The sequence below is a fragment of the Acanthopagrus latus genome, chromosome 7, assembly GCF_904848185.1.
Source record: "Acanthopagrus latus isolate v.2019 chromosome 7, fAcaLat1.1, whole genome shotgun sequence".
NCBI classification, from domain to species: Eukaryota; Metazoa; Chordata; class Actinopteri; order Spariformes; family Sparidae; genus Acanthopagrus; species Acanthopagrus latus.
Window position 1 is genome coordinate 12,187,065 of NC_051045.1, and position 13,958 is coordinate 12,201,022.

At 41.9% G+C, this 13,958-nt stretch overlaps 1 protein-coding gene and 1 long non-coding RNA gene across 2 annotated transcripts; one reads left to right on the forward strand and one right to left on the reverse strand.

Moving 5' to 3' along the window:
- Nucleotides 1-28: 28 nt before the first annotated feature.
- slc17a9b (solute carrier family 17 member 9b) lies at nt 29-11,738 on the reverse strand. The gene is made up of 13 exons (XM_037104891.1): nt 11,577-11,738; nt 9,727-9,924; nt 9,183-9,322; nt 8,388-8,487; nt 7,899-8,029; nt 7,666-7,762; nt 6,775-6,871; nt 5,560-5,647; nt 5,432-5,466; nt 5,163-5,278; nt 3,618-3,673; nt 3,493-3,522; nt 29-3,091 (listed from the first exon to the last, which is right to left on the reverse strand). Exons 1-13 carry the CDS (start codon nt 11,702-11,704, stop codon nt 2,913-2,915), a joined length of 1,395 nt encoding a protein of 464 aa, XP_036960786.1. The 5' UTR covers nt 11,705-11,738; the 3' UTR covers nt 29-2,912.
- Nucleotides 11,739-11,913: 175 nt separating this feature from the next.
- LOC119023168 lies at nt 11,914-12,679 on the forward strand. Its single transcript, XR_005076188.1, has 2 exons — nt 11,914-12,056; nt 12,145-12,679. It is a non-coding gene; the product is annotated as an uncharacterized LOC119023168 (long non-coding RNA).
- Nucleotides 12,680-13,958: the final 1,279 nt, after the last annotated feature.

Below are 13,958 nucleotides of genomic sequence, written 5' to 3' on the forward strand. Positions count from 1 at the left end.
CTGCGGAGAAAATACACGCACACGCCGATGCTGACAAAATATATTTTTATTCAAAGTTACTGTATGCTTTTAGATACAACATATCTTAAAAGCATCTGAATACTGCATTGTCTTGCATTCATGTGTTTTGTTTTTGTTTTTTTAATCATACATATCTTACATGTTTTTTTTTAGAAAAAAAAAAAACAAAAACTAAAGGCTTTCAGGACAGAACTTCAGCTTTTTCTCATGTTTACATTTTGGGGGACGTCAACATAGAAACAGAAAAAAAAAGTGTATGCAATGAAGGTAGTTGTCATAAATATACATCTGCGAGGACTGTGGGGTTTCGTTTGGAGTATTTTGTGCAGTGCTCTTCATTAACGTACATGTGGGATGTCTGGGCATAAAGGTCTTGTACGGTCACTACAAAAAATAGTGTACAAATCTAAGTAAGATATCAGATTTCAAATCAGATATCAAAATAAATTATTCTATATATTCTGTAAGGTTTGCGTGTCGTCATGGCACACGCAATCTATATATATGTTCGCTGTACAGAAAAATATATCTCAACTCTGAAAGATGTGGAGAGACGAAAGAGGAGACGTTTGAACAAATCCCCTTAAATTTGTTATGCCACATTTGGTCACCACTGGCCACGACCATGTAGAAAATAAACACACTGGGCATTTCAGAAATCTGCACTGACAAAATATGCAAACCAAAGGGACAGGCTTCCAAAAAATGTAAAACAAGTCTGGCTTTCTATGGGAATAACAATAAATATAATGACACAAAAATAATTATAATCATTCATTGACGAAGCACACGAGAGCAAAACGAAGCTCCACCAAGGAAGGCAAGAGAAGTAGCGAAGTGCGTTGATCAGTAAATGACACCGTGCGACCACAGTGAGCACATTTTACAATCCTCTCATGGCTTCAGCATCAGGCACAAAATAATAAATGCATAGATTGAAGGTACACGTGTCAAGTAAGCATCGAGGCTGGAAATGAAATCGCGTCAATGTGAAGCGGAGACTGTAAAACTGTGCAGTGAACATTCAGCAGTGTTATATATAAAACAAAAAAAAAAATACCTTCAGAAAATGAAAGAACAGACCTCACTAGAGAAGGTCATCAACCTTCAGAATGATTGACAGGGCTAACAATATCATGACTTAACGGGTGGGGGGGGGGTCCGACCGAATATCGCTGATAGTGACTGCCAATACATTCTGAACGGGACGAGATCAGGGGAGGAATTGAATAACTGTGTTCTCTTATGGTCTGGTGGCGTTTCTTAATCAAAAGTCGTACGACATAGATATGTTGGGTTTTTAGTGCTGTTCTCCATGCATCTCCCATAGACTTCAATACAGGTGTAACCAGTCCAGCACCAAAGAGAGATTCAGTGACGTAATGACCCTATTTTCAGATTTCTTTTTATAGCGCCTAGAGGAACAATGTTGTCAATTGAGACGATAAGGGTGGATACACGCAAAAAGGCCGGACAGCCTGCTCTTCTTGCCTGTGCAGCATTCCTCAAGATGATTACACGGACGCTTTTTTGTTTACTTAGACAGGAGAGTGCAGCACAATTGCGAGAGCTTAATACGATCTGCCGTCGTTTCACCCAGTAAACATTTATTTTTCCTGTCATCTGGTTTAATATAGTGCTGTCAAGTGCGATACCAAGGGCGGATCCAATGCAAAAAAACAAAACTGGAGGGCGCTGCTTGTCTACCTGCGCAGTTTTCACTAAGATAATAACATCAACGCATTTCTGTTTCCTCGGACAGGACAGTGCTGCTTATAGAAGAAGAAGAAGTGAGGCAACGAGATCGATCCATGCCGCATCACACTTTTGATAACTTACTCTGGTTTTGCCATCTTACCTCATAAATATAGATTTTCCTGTCATCTAATTTGACACCAAAAATCTCTCACCATATAAATACTATATAAGTACCCAAAATAATTAATTGAGGTATTTCTATTACACACAACCACATAGAAGGAAAATAATAATAATAATAAAAAAAAATCCATAACCTTTGGTCTTTTCTACTGGAAACATATTCCTTACGATGACAAACAGGACAAACACACACAATCAAAGCCTTGTTGCTTTTTATGTACTTGATAAAAGAATCCCATGAACCTTTTCACCACCTCCAATTTGTAACGATGAGATGAGCCTGTAACCATGAAGCCGGGGACTATAGATGGTAAATCGTATAGGACATTAGAGCGCCTGCCAAGTAATTAGTGCCTGGCTAATGAGGTGTCACTCAGACGGTTCACTTAGCGATGGGTGAACGGGGCGAACTAATAAAAGACTTCAGGTACGAGAGGCTGGACTCTCCCCGCATCGCCCACCGTGTGCCCCCCCCGTCCCTGCAGCGTAACAACGCACCACCTTGGCCTGTGACAACCGTCAGAGAGCCCCTGAGACGAACACACCCATCACTCAAACAGCTCCTTCGACACAAAGGAAAACCGCCACCGGATGACAATTTCCATGACATTTTTGGAGTAACACATTATGTAAAGACAAGTGTAAACCACCGCACGCTGCATAAGCTGGGACCTGGAGGTAGTCTGGACTGTTTTTCTCCTCTAACCTTTCTCATTTCACCTTGAACGGACGGTTCATCCGACAACACAGCTGGGCTTTTTTTCTTTTTTTTTCTCATCACTCAAGGTCCACAAGACTTTCCAGTAAACATGACGTGCCGGCTTCTGCTGTGTGCTTTTCAGTAACTGCCGCAGTGCTTCCTCTGCCGGACACAGAGCCGATCAAAGTCATACGCAGGATTCATCCGTGTGCCACTAGCTGTCCATTGGCTACTTCTCCAAAGTCCTCCAAGCTGCTGTTTTTTTTTTTTCCTAAAAGTCATATCTCTAGTCCCTCCGACGACCCACGGTTTAGATGTGGATGTTGTGGTGGCGGACCTTACAGGAGTCGATGTCCACCCGGCGAGCCTCAGCGAAGGCCAGGAAGGTGCACAGGCCCAGCAGGTTGACCGTGGTGATGAGGGCGAACACGGTCGCCCACGAGCCTGTGGCCTCGATGAGATACCCCGAGAAATACACCATCAGGACCCCTGTGCAGAATCACACACACACACACACACACAATAAAAAGCATATTAGCACAAAGATACAAGCAAAGCACGGAGCAATCTTCTATGTGATTGTGCAGTTTTTTTTTTCCCGCAGAGAAAAATGTCACAGTCCATTACAAATCCCTCACTGGACCGCTAACTGTCATCCTCCGCTCCCTGTATTATTCATCTGACGCAAAACTTCGTTACGCTCCCTTGATGAAATATACATGGCACACAGGTGCCGGCGCAACTGACGGGAGACACAACAGCTCAAAGTTTAAATAAAGAGAAGTGGATGAATTATTTCACTAAATGGAATTTTTGAAGGCTGAAACTGAAATTTTGGCAAACTGCGGGTGAAAGATTCATCACAGACGTTTTTCAGTTCACAAACTCACCTGAGAAAGCACCGCATGTATTCATAACACCTGGAAGAGATTCAGATACAAGCGTGAAACATTTTAAAAATGTCATTAAAAACTTGCTGAAGTGTTGAATGAATGAATGTTTTTCTCTGACTTACCAAATAAAGCTCCTGCACAGGAAGGAGCAAGATCTTGAACATTTACAGATACGCCACTGCAAAAGAGATACACGTCATGAGTCAGCTTGTGCACACAATGAACTGACCCAAGAGTAATAACAAAGAATTGGCTAGATAAACTTGCAGCCATAAATAGATCAGAACCACATCAGAATAGAAAATACATGTCTGTGCTCTGGGAAATGTATTGTGGGCGGTCTGTATTCGTTTCCCAGCCTGCTTAGCATTGACTGCATCTATTTTGATCCTTGCACATACAGTATTGTTCTCATTAAGTCTGGAACCTGAATGAAAACATACACTTTCTCTCATGAGAAAGTAAGCTCATTAATGTCTGGATCCACAACTGTAAAATAAAAAATACTTGATTGATACATTTGAGTAAAATTAGCATCAAAAAAAGTTGTTTTTACATGATGTATAGTGTTTAGTATTACGAATGTAACCATTAACGAGTAACTGTGTTTCACAAATATTAAGTATGTTATCTGTATTTTTAAGATATTCCCCAATACATAAAAAACAAACAAAAGTCCAGAAAAAGAAGGAAATAGAAAATTAGAGGCAACACTTAAAAGCCACAGCCAAACTACTAGAAAATGGCTCCAAACCAGAAAAACCTAACAGATAGTAAAGTCAGGAACGGAAGGTCACGAGGTCACACCACAGCTGATGGTTCTTCCTCATACTCACTCTTTCCTAGTAAGCAATCATGCATTTACTTTAGAGCACTAAAAGTGTTTAGGTCTGGTGTTGTTATATATTTTTGTTATTATAAAGAACTCTGAAAAACATATTCCTCTGTGCCATAGAGCTCCACTGTTGTCCAAAAGCTATTAAAAACACAGAAATGAGCCACACTGTGACATTTCCTGGATTACCATAAACACATCCACGTTAGTTTATTTGAATCGAACCCACTTACACCGTCTCGCTGCCATGAATACTCACTAGCACTTGTTACTTCTCCTCTGAAGTGCTTTGTGTAGCTATATATTATTAACAAAGGTACAGATCAAGGATTAATGAGTAACAGTTTTTTTTTGCATGTGTGACCTTTTCCCAGGACAAATAAAGGATATTAAGGTCCTTGCTTTTGGGAAATGTCCTTAAGTGGTTAAAGCAAGAGTGCAAAACACAAAGCAATTCAATAAATCAGCCGTTTTGTGTGGGTTGAACTCCAGACTAAACTCTCTAACTGCAGGCCTAATATAAGCAGAGATGCTGCCAAGTTCTCCCTGGATAAACCTGGTGGAGCTTAGTACTGGATGGCATAATTTGTGACAACAAGCAGACTTGCACACTGAATAAAGGTGGTGGAAACACAGCACTCTGATGTCTAAAAGGCTGTGATGAGTTGCCGTCCTCATTGTGATGGAAATGAAGGTACCGGTTTCAAATGGTGTCACCAAGACAGCAACATGAAAACATGAAATGGACACACTGATCTTTGCGGAAAAAAAAAAAACACTATTCACATTTAAATCTAGAAAGAAGGTGCTGGAGTGTGAGGCCAGTCAGTACCTGTGACTGAAGGTGGTGAGGCCCATGGTGGCAGACACAAATGCTACAGCCCAGGGGAAGGTGGTGTTGCCACACAGAAGAAGGGTAAACACACCGGACACACCCATGGAGAAAAACTAACAGGAGGAATGATTGCACACAAAACCACACAAATTAAAAATCTTACATAATACACTATGTGCAAGTGTAAAGAGGAAAGAGGACATCCACAATGCGCCTATACACATAACATATACACAAAGTAACAAGACAGCTGTCAAATATTTTACCTGCATCAACTTCCTCACTGAGGCCGTATCAAAGCCTGCGGGAATCAAGAGAGAAATTAGGAAAATGCCATTACGCAGCTGCTCTAGCAGTAAGTGTAATTCTGATATCTGCGCCTCAGTTGTCCTACCTTGACTGATGAGGTGGTCAGACAGGCAGCCACTGAAGAGGGATGAGGGGATGGCCACCAACCAGGGAATGACATTGAACACCCAACCCTGGAAGGGCAACATATTTTAAAGGCAGAAACAGCCAGGAACTTTAGATCATTTCTCACAGTGTGTTAGGTCACTTGTCCCCGTGGTCAGTCCATCCACCACTGTAATATGTGGTCATGAGACATTCCTGGTGCCCACAGGATTAAACCTAATGACTTTGGTGATCCCCTTGCTTTTTCTCTGCAGCCATCCCCTCCTCGTTGACATTTTAGATTTTAGTGAAATGTCTTAATGACTGTTTGATGGATTGCCATCAAACTTTAGACATCAGACATTCATGGTCCACAGAGGATGAACCCTAATGAATTTGACTTTTTACGTAGGCCAAACTTCTTATTTATCTGGATTAAAACTCATTTTTCTACAGACTTTCGGAGGATGGTGACCATAGTAACTTTGGTGATCACCTGACTGTTGTTCTAGCGCCACCATGAGGTCAAAATTCAGCCAATAATTTGGTTTATGACCAAATGCATACAAAGCAATAACATTCCCATCAGCCTCAACTTTACTTTGTTTAGTCATAATAAGCGAATGTTAGCATGCTAACATGTTAAACTAAGAAGTGAACTTGGTTCGTGTTATAGTTCCTAACATTTGCATGTTAGCTGTAAGCTGTTGTGAGCTTGTGAGTGTACAGGGTTTAGCATTTCATTTAAAGCAGTGCTGTTACAAAATGCAGATCCGCTGGCATGCCTGAAACGTCTTAGTCTTTATAAATATATAATATGAAAAACTTTGCATCATTATGACAAAAAATTATAAACCGTTTATATGTATTTTGTTGAGCTGGGTACTTACATTATCCCAAATGTTTTCCAACACAGTTCAAATGGAGAGAAATATAAATATGGCGTCATATGCCCTTGACTGCCTTTCATTGCTAACGTGGAAAAAAAACTTGATGTAATAAGATTACATCCATGAACATCGAACTGTGCCTTTTTTTAAAAAAAATTGTTTTGAATGAGAGACGCCTCGCAGCAAAATTGACACAATGTGCTTTACTGTAACGCTCCATCATTTCTTGAATTTAACCCTCCTGGCTGGTTAACCTGAATCTCTTTTCCTGTGAACCTGAGGTCAAATATGCAATTAAAGGGAAGATAGAAAAGTAGACAGTTTACCTTGGCGTCGGGGAAGGTGTCTCTGAAGAATGTCGGCAGCCACGACAAAAGAGTGAAGAAGGTGCTCGCTGTGCAAAGGTGAGTCACGATCACGGCACTGGTCGGAGAATAGAGAGAGAGAAAATAAGTACTGATGTGTACTGTAGGTACACAGCATCGCTAACAAAGACAATGTCCCATTTCTTTGAGCAGGTGTCATGACTTGACAGAAGTCTGTGCCTCTCTATTCCGTCTAATTCACACCTGTGTTCAGACAGGTAGCAGGAAAGCAGCAAGAATTTGGGATATTTTAAGCCGACAGCTATCAAACTATCATCTTATCCATTACTGTCAAGATGGAAACGTCAAATACTGTAAAACCACAGAGGGTCTCCCTGTCACTGAGAATAGAGCATATCAGTTGCACTGCAGTGTATAAATATCTGGGCCGTAGGGAAAGTCGGGAAGGACATGGAAGAACTCAATATCAGAGATGGTAACAGACAGCTGAGGCAACCAGGGACCAGGCTTGCTACTCTCAAATGTGGTATTAAGCTGAATTTCAGTCTACAGTAATGATGGTCTTACAGAAACCTGCTCACTCTCACCTGCTCACAGTTATTATCGGTAAAGATGTGATGATTCATACGTGTTTACATCCTCCCTCTTAAATTATTCTAACAAAATCCATCCCCTGACTCATATCTCCATGGCTGGAATACACATGCAATCTGAGTTAGGATGTTGCTGTAATACAGCCACGGGGGTGACAGTAGGACTTCCTGGCAAAGTGACAGCTGCTCGTTAATCTAATGCTGAGACCAAACAAACAACTTTGTTCAAGAAAGAAGAAGGTACAAAGAGTATGAAAGGCACATACACACATACACACTTCCTTAATCTTTATCTCACCAGACTGAGGGTTGTTTGAGCAGCCGCAACCAATGTCTTTTGGACAGTTTGGACTGGGGCCCACCACTTCCCAGGGACTCCAGGGTGATGATAGGCCCTGCAAACACAGACGGACACAGGCCCATGGGTATACATGAGGACACTGACTCCAATTATACAAATGAGCAGCTGCGAGATAAGGGTGCGCGGTGACGCCGCAGATATACTGTCGACACTGTAAGAGCCTGCCTTGCCTTCTCCTTTGAGCAGATATTTCCACATGCAGTAGGCCCACAGGAGTGAGAGGAGACCAGACACATAGAAAACACTCTCCCAGCCATACAGGTCCAACATGAGGGAGCCAGCCCCTCCAATGATGAGAGTGCTGAAAAGAAAAAGACACAGGGAAAAACAAAACACACACACGCACAACAAGACATGACAAGTCAGACAAATACACCCTTGCGACACGATGTTTCAACATGGTAAAGTACTGGATTAGACACATAAATGGCATGAGCTGAATTTTGGGAACAGGCTAGAAACTGTGTACTAAACCGCATAAAGATAAACAAACCACTATTTTTAAACACCAACAGGTTTCAGTAATGATTCTCTAGAGCACAAAAGCCACAGCTCTCAAACGAACCCCTTCCTCCCCGCCCTACACGACAATGATTTCCTAGGACAAACATTCACTCCCGTCGCACCGTTCCCTGTTTGTTGCACAACGGTCGACTCACCCCAGGTAGGAGCCGCTACCCACTGTGCTCATGAGGAAGCCTCGCTCGCTTTCCACCACCTTTTGAGAGCACAGACTCGCCAGAGAGGGGTAATGGACTCCTAAAAATCAGGACACAAAACGTGACGGGTTACTGTTTTGATAGAAGAACGAAGAAGGAAGTGTTGGGACATGTTGGAGCACCTGTTCACACAAAGCAAACACGCTCATCCGAGCAATGTGACTCACAGGAGATACTTTGGTGGCGGCGTGGTAATGTCGAATCCCGTAACATTAACTCCTGAGTGTGAGCTCACTGCCAGAAGCAATTTAAGGACAGTCCTTAAGCGACCCGCCTGTATGGATTATTAATACTTGTTTCTCAAGCCAAACAGACAAACACAGAGTAAAGCTGGCCACATAAACAGTGTTAACGATCTGGGATTTCCTGCTGTGATCAAACTACGGGTATGAAAAACGGAGCTAATGCGACATGTTTATTTAAACGTGTTTATTTTTTTTCCCCCTAAGATCAGATCAGTTTTAGCTCCTAGACGTTTTTTTTAACAGGTTTAATGTGGTAAAAAAAAAAGTGACAAATGACAGACATTTAATCAGAAACTTGCGCTTTCATGTCCCTAAACACAGACAGCCAACTTTTGAAAGTTGGTTAATTACACTGTGCACGCTTCATTTTTTTTTTTTTTTTTTACGGTCTGAAAAAGAGCAGAAAGCCTGAAGAGATTAGGGGTTTCACCTCAGCGGTTTACGCTAATCTCAGGTTGCAAATCACTCTTTCAAAAGCCGTCTTTCTCACCTTGCAACAAGCCCATTAGGAAGCGGGCCACCGTCATGGAGAGGATTGGCTGGGAGCAGAAGTGGGCCAGGATGGGGGTGAAGGCTGTCATCGAGCCCCAGGCTGCTGCAGACAGCAGGAGGACCTTCTCACCTCCGACCCTGCAGACACAAGACACTCCGCATGAGCTTTCACTTATATTCATATAGGAATAGTTTCAGACTATTACATTTGAGATGAATATCCTGAAATTAAAAAACTCTTCATGCACATACACAGCCTGTCATCTGCTGATGACCTTTAGTGAGCCTTTGAGTGCTGACAGCACTAAATACAGAATAAACATCTGGCTTTGTTCATTATATTACCTGCACATGCTAAGCAAACACAAAATGGGGCCATCTGCATCCCTTCCAGGAAGGTTCTCTGATGCAAATGACACTTAACAAGCCGGAGCTTTAACAGGTGGCAACTGCAAAGAGGTGTCACTGTCTGCATTCACACCACAGTAGACACCTGCGTAATGCCGTCTTCTTATCACACTCCTATCTTAAATGTTTCCCACCGATCACTGACGTAGCCCCCAAACACTTGGGTGAAGCAGTAGCCCCAGAAGAAGCTGCCCAGCACCATGCCGGACTCCCTCTTGCTCCAGTGGAACTTCTCCGCCATGCTGACGGCGCAGATGGGCATCGCCACGCGGGCGCAGTAGAGGAGGCATGTCCCAAGCAGCAGCACCGCCGTCCATACCCTCGCCACCGGCCTGCAGAGAGAGGGACGCAGGGTGGATAGTAGCCAAGGCAACATTTGGGGACAAACCTTGGACTCAACTGATAGGGGATGTCTTATCTAACTGGGGGGGAGGGAAGAACTGCTTCCAGTCAGAGTGTTTTTAACTCGGGGTAGGCCGATGATTGGCCCTCGACGATTATCAGGGTAGATATTCAGAAATGTATGATTATCAGGTTCAGTCGATAACCGATGAAATAAACTAATTTTAAAATGTATATTTAATAGCCTAAAAACACAGAATCTGCAAAGTAACTAGTGTCTAAATCTATCAATAAATGTGGTGGAGAGGAAGTGTAAATATGCAGAAAATGGGAAAACTCAAGCCTAAAAACAGTTCTTGAGCAAATTGTATTAAGGTTTATTTCATCGATGGGTGACGCAAAGATTTAAATTGTTACTGCAAGTTAATATCAATCCCAAATATTGTTTTTCAGTCTCCTTAATTTCTAATGATTTAGGTCAGAGTCAGTCCTGAAAAAGCCTTATCAGTCAACCGCTATCTTTAACATGTCGCAGCTTCTGTCTTTATCAGAGTTAAAGGTCCTGTGTGCAGGATTTGGCAGGATTTAGAGGCAGAAATGGAATTTAAATTTCATAATGATGTTTTTTCTTTGGCATAAAATCAATGGAAACTAAGAATTGTTGTGTTTTTTAGCACCTTTATATGAACTCTTGATATCTACAGAGGTAGTGGGTCTGCTTCCATGGAGTCCAATATGTTGCACTGCCATGTTTCAAATACAGCCTGAGTGAAAATCGAATATTGGGGGCGATAACAATATTAGGGAGGAAAAGAATTCTAATTTCATCGGCCGATGTACACACATATTTTTTTTGTTTTCAACTGATCCCTCAAATGTGATTATCAGACACTTGAGACCGTGACAGGATGATTTACAGATCAGCAATCAACTTTATTGTCTAAACTGACAACTCGGTCAATTTAAAAATGAATTTGCGCCTTCCTCCATAAACATTATAAAAACAGCAAGCAAGGGCACAAACTTTTCATGCAGATTAAAGTTTAAAAGGTAGTTTTTAAAATTTTTCATTTTGATGATTCTAATGCAATATTCTTTAAATGCTTTATGGAGACGCAGCTCCTGGCTCTAAACAAGGACTTTTTCAATGTTTTTCTAGCTGGTGAGGTGAAGTGTGCTCATCAGGTTGCAACTGGCAATCTAGGTGGCAGCCTAGTCCTACATACTGCACCTTTAAATCAGGGAATCTAATCTAACCTAATCTCACAAAAGTGCTCAATCCTCCCAAATGTAAGGCATTTTGATGCCAAAACAAAGAATAACTCAGTGGTTTGTTAGACTGAGTGATTTGTGCACAGAGGGGGAACCACTTCCTCCCTTCTTATTGATGATACGTGTCATTCTGCCATTAGATATGGTGCCACAAAACAACCCTTGTGTCTGTGTTCCAGATAACAGATCAAAAAGCTGCTCAAACAAAAAAGAACCAATATTGATTTAGACTAAAAAAAAAACCCAAACACACTTCTCTTTGACACAGAAGAGCCTCGGGGTTGGTGGATTAAATCCGCCTGTTGATCTGATCAGAGTCAACACGAGATTAACAATCAGAACTCGGCTCGGTCTGTCGGTCGTGTTTTACCTGGACCAGTTGCTGTTGTGCTCGGACCACTTCTTGTTGGACCCGGGCGCTCCGATCTTGTCTTGGTTCTCCTTGTGACTGACCAGATCTGGACCAAAGTTCTTGCCATATTTTTGAATAACTGCCATTCAACGCGAGCTAACGGCTGCCTCCCTCCTTCGTTTCTTTTTGTTAAAAAAAAAAATCGCTTCGGCTGTTGGTACTTTTTTTTTCAATCTGTTTCCGGTCGATCAGTGAGTCAGAAAAAAAAGAGAGAAAAAAAAAGTAGGACGTTTAATGGGCAAGGGGAGAAAAGTATCTGCGGAATCACATCACGGGTTTGACGGTGTTTGGATCCATATCCAGGGCTGGACTCTCAGGCGATGGTCGCGGAGCTGAGCTGTGGAGGAGAGCCTGTTTTTCCTGATGCCCCCGAGGAGGAGTGATCCACGTGTCAGTTTTCCTCCTCCCGGCCGAGTCACGCAGTTCTTCGCCCGATCGGTAGGGTTGTTTTTTTTTTTCTTTTTCTTTTTTTTCAAATCAGGAAGTGATTTTACTCTTTTCTACGCCGTCTTGTCATCCGTCACAGTGTCTCGGAACAGGCCAGAGAGACGCCTCTGGGCTCCTCTCCTCTCCCCCATCGTGACGGTGCAGTATAGAGTCTGTATCTGTGTCGTCTCCGGGAGCATCGTCGTCGGAGGAGACACCAGGATGTAGTCTCCTCCTGACCCTGTCCTCTAGCCGGATGAGGACCGGTGGTGATGGTGGCTGAGGAAGAAAGCTGCTGGTATGAGCTACCTAAGTAGCCTGCAAGGTTACAGCTGGAGGTTCGGGGTCGTTACATAACATTCTGCATCCACCGCAACTTTTTTTCCAGCAGCAGCAGCAGCAGCAGCAGCTCTGAGTCCTCCACGATCCATGAGTCAAGTTAAAGTAGCAGCACTGCAAAATAAAAGATACTCCATAATACTCCGATGAGCCCCTAAGTACTATACTTTTACTCAGGTAGTAACACATCTGAGTGTTTCCATTTCATGCCACTTCCAACTTCTACTCCAGAGCAATGATGAGTGAAATGTTGAACCACATTTATCTGACAGCTTTAGATTTAATAAACAAAACATGCATCCAAAAGTCAAACACACACTCTCTCTCTCTCTCTCTCTCTCTCTCTCTCTCTCTATCTATCTATCTATCTATCTATCTATCTATCTATCTATCTATCTATATATATATATATATATATATATATATATATATATATATATATATATATATATATATATACATATCCTAGTCTAACAGTAGTACTTAAGTAAGATGTGAAAGTCAGCAATGAGTACAATAAGTGGGGTCCGCCACAAGTGAAACAGTAAGAATTTGTGTTGTCTTTTAAAGTGAAACTCTCGCCAAAATGCAACCTAGGCTTTTTTTGTGAATATATATGAGTCAACTCTTCGTGTAAAAGCATCATTAAGATGAAAGAGACACTTTTAAGATTGACCGTATTTTTGTTTTCGGCTCAAACTCATTTTCAGTGGGAGTGCATGGGGCACTTTTACGCTAGCATCAATTTTTAAAACACTAAGAAGGCTTGACATGAACATGAAACTTAGCTCGTAGTATCACCAGGGTCCCCACACATGAACACAAGCACTGAGAACATTGTTCATGTACACAGAGTTTACTAAAAAGAAAGTTTTTTAACAACTATGTTAGCAGCAGCTTCTTCCTCTAGCTGTCGTCATGGCAGCCCAGACGTACTCAGGGATCGACTTGTCTGGGTAGAGTGTATGTGCTTCAGTTGAGCTATGTGCAGAGACCCTGGTGATACTACGCTGGAGACTAGAAAGGTGGCAGGATCCGCCAGCAATAAACAAACTGAAACAGTCCGGAGTTGTGTTGTCCATTAAAGTACATGTTTATTCAGTCATAAATAAAGAAGAGATTTTTGGTTAAATCTGCTCCACTATAACACTGGAATAATGCTCAGTAGAGCGCACACCTCTGCCAAGGCCCATCAGTTCCCTTTAATTAAAAAAAAAAGCCTAATCCAGTATCAGAAATGCAGATTTTGATTTAGATCTCCATCAAAGGTACTCACTCAAAAATGTAAGCCAACTAAATATGACAGATTTTTTATGCCTTCTCAAAATGTCTAGGAAAGTGAAAAAAAAAAATTGAAACCATCTTTTTATCTGGAAATACAATAAAAGTAAATGGGGTCTAGTCTGGCCCAAGACCCATCCTCTATCCGAGATAGTGGAAACCTGTTTGGTGGTTTTCACTTTAATCCTGCTGACAGACCAACCAACAAACAGACACAGGCAAAAACATAACCTCCTTCACAAGTAATAAATTCATTTAAAGATGCATTGCTTTGGTTCTGATGCAGCATGTTAA

What these genes read in the sequence shown, in the direction of transcription:
- slc17a9b (XM_037104891.1), bottom strand. Translation starts at nt 11,704, where the DNA reads ATGGCAGTTATTCAAAAATATGGCAAGAACTTTGGTCCAGATCTGGTC. An exon ending in GGGGGCTACGTCAGTGATCG is followed by an intron (nt 9,323 to 9,726) that starts GTGGGAAACATT and finishes TTGTGTCTGCAG; the next exon opens with GGTCGGAGGTGAGAAGGTCC. An exon ending in TACATGCGGTGCTTTCTCAG is followed by an intron (nt 3,092 to 3,492) that starts GTGAGTTTGTGA and finishes GATTCTGCACAG; the next exon opens with GGGTCCTGATGGTGTATTTC.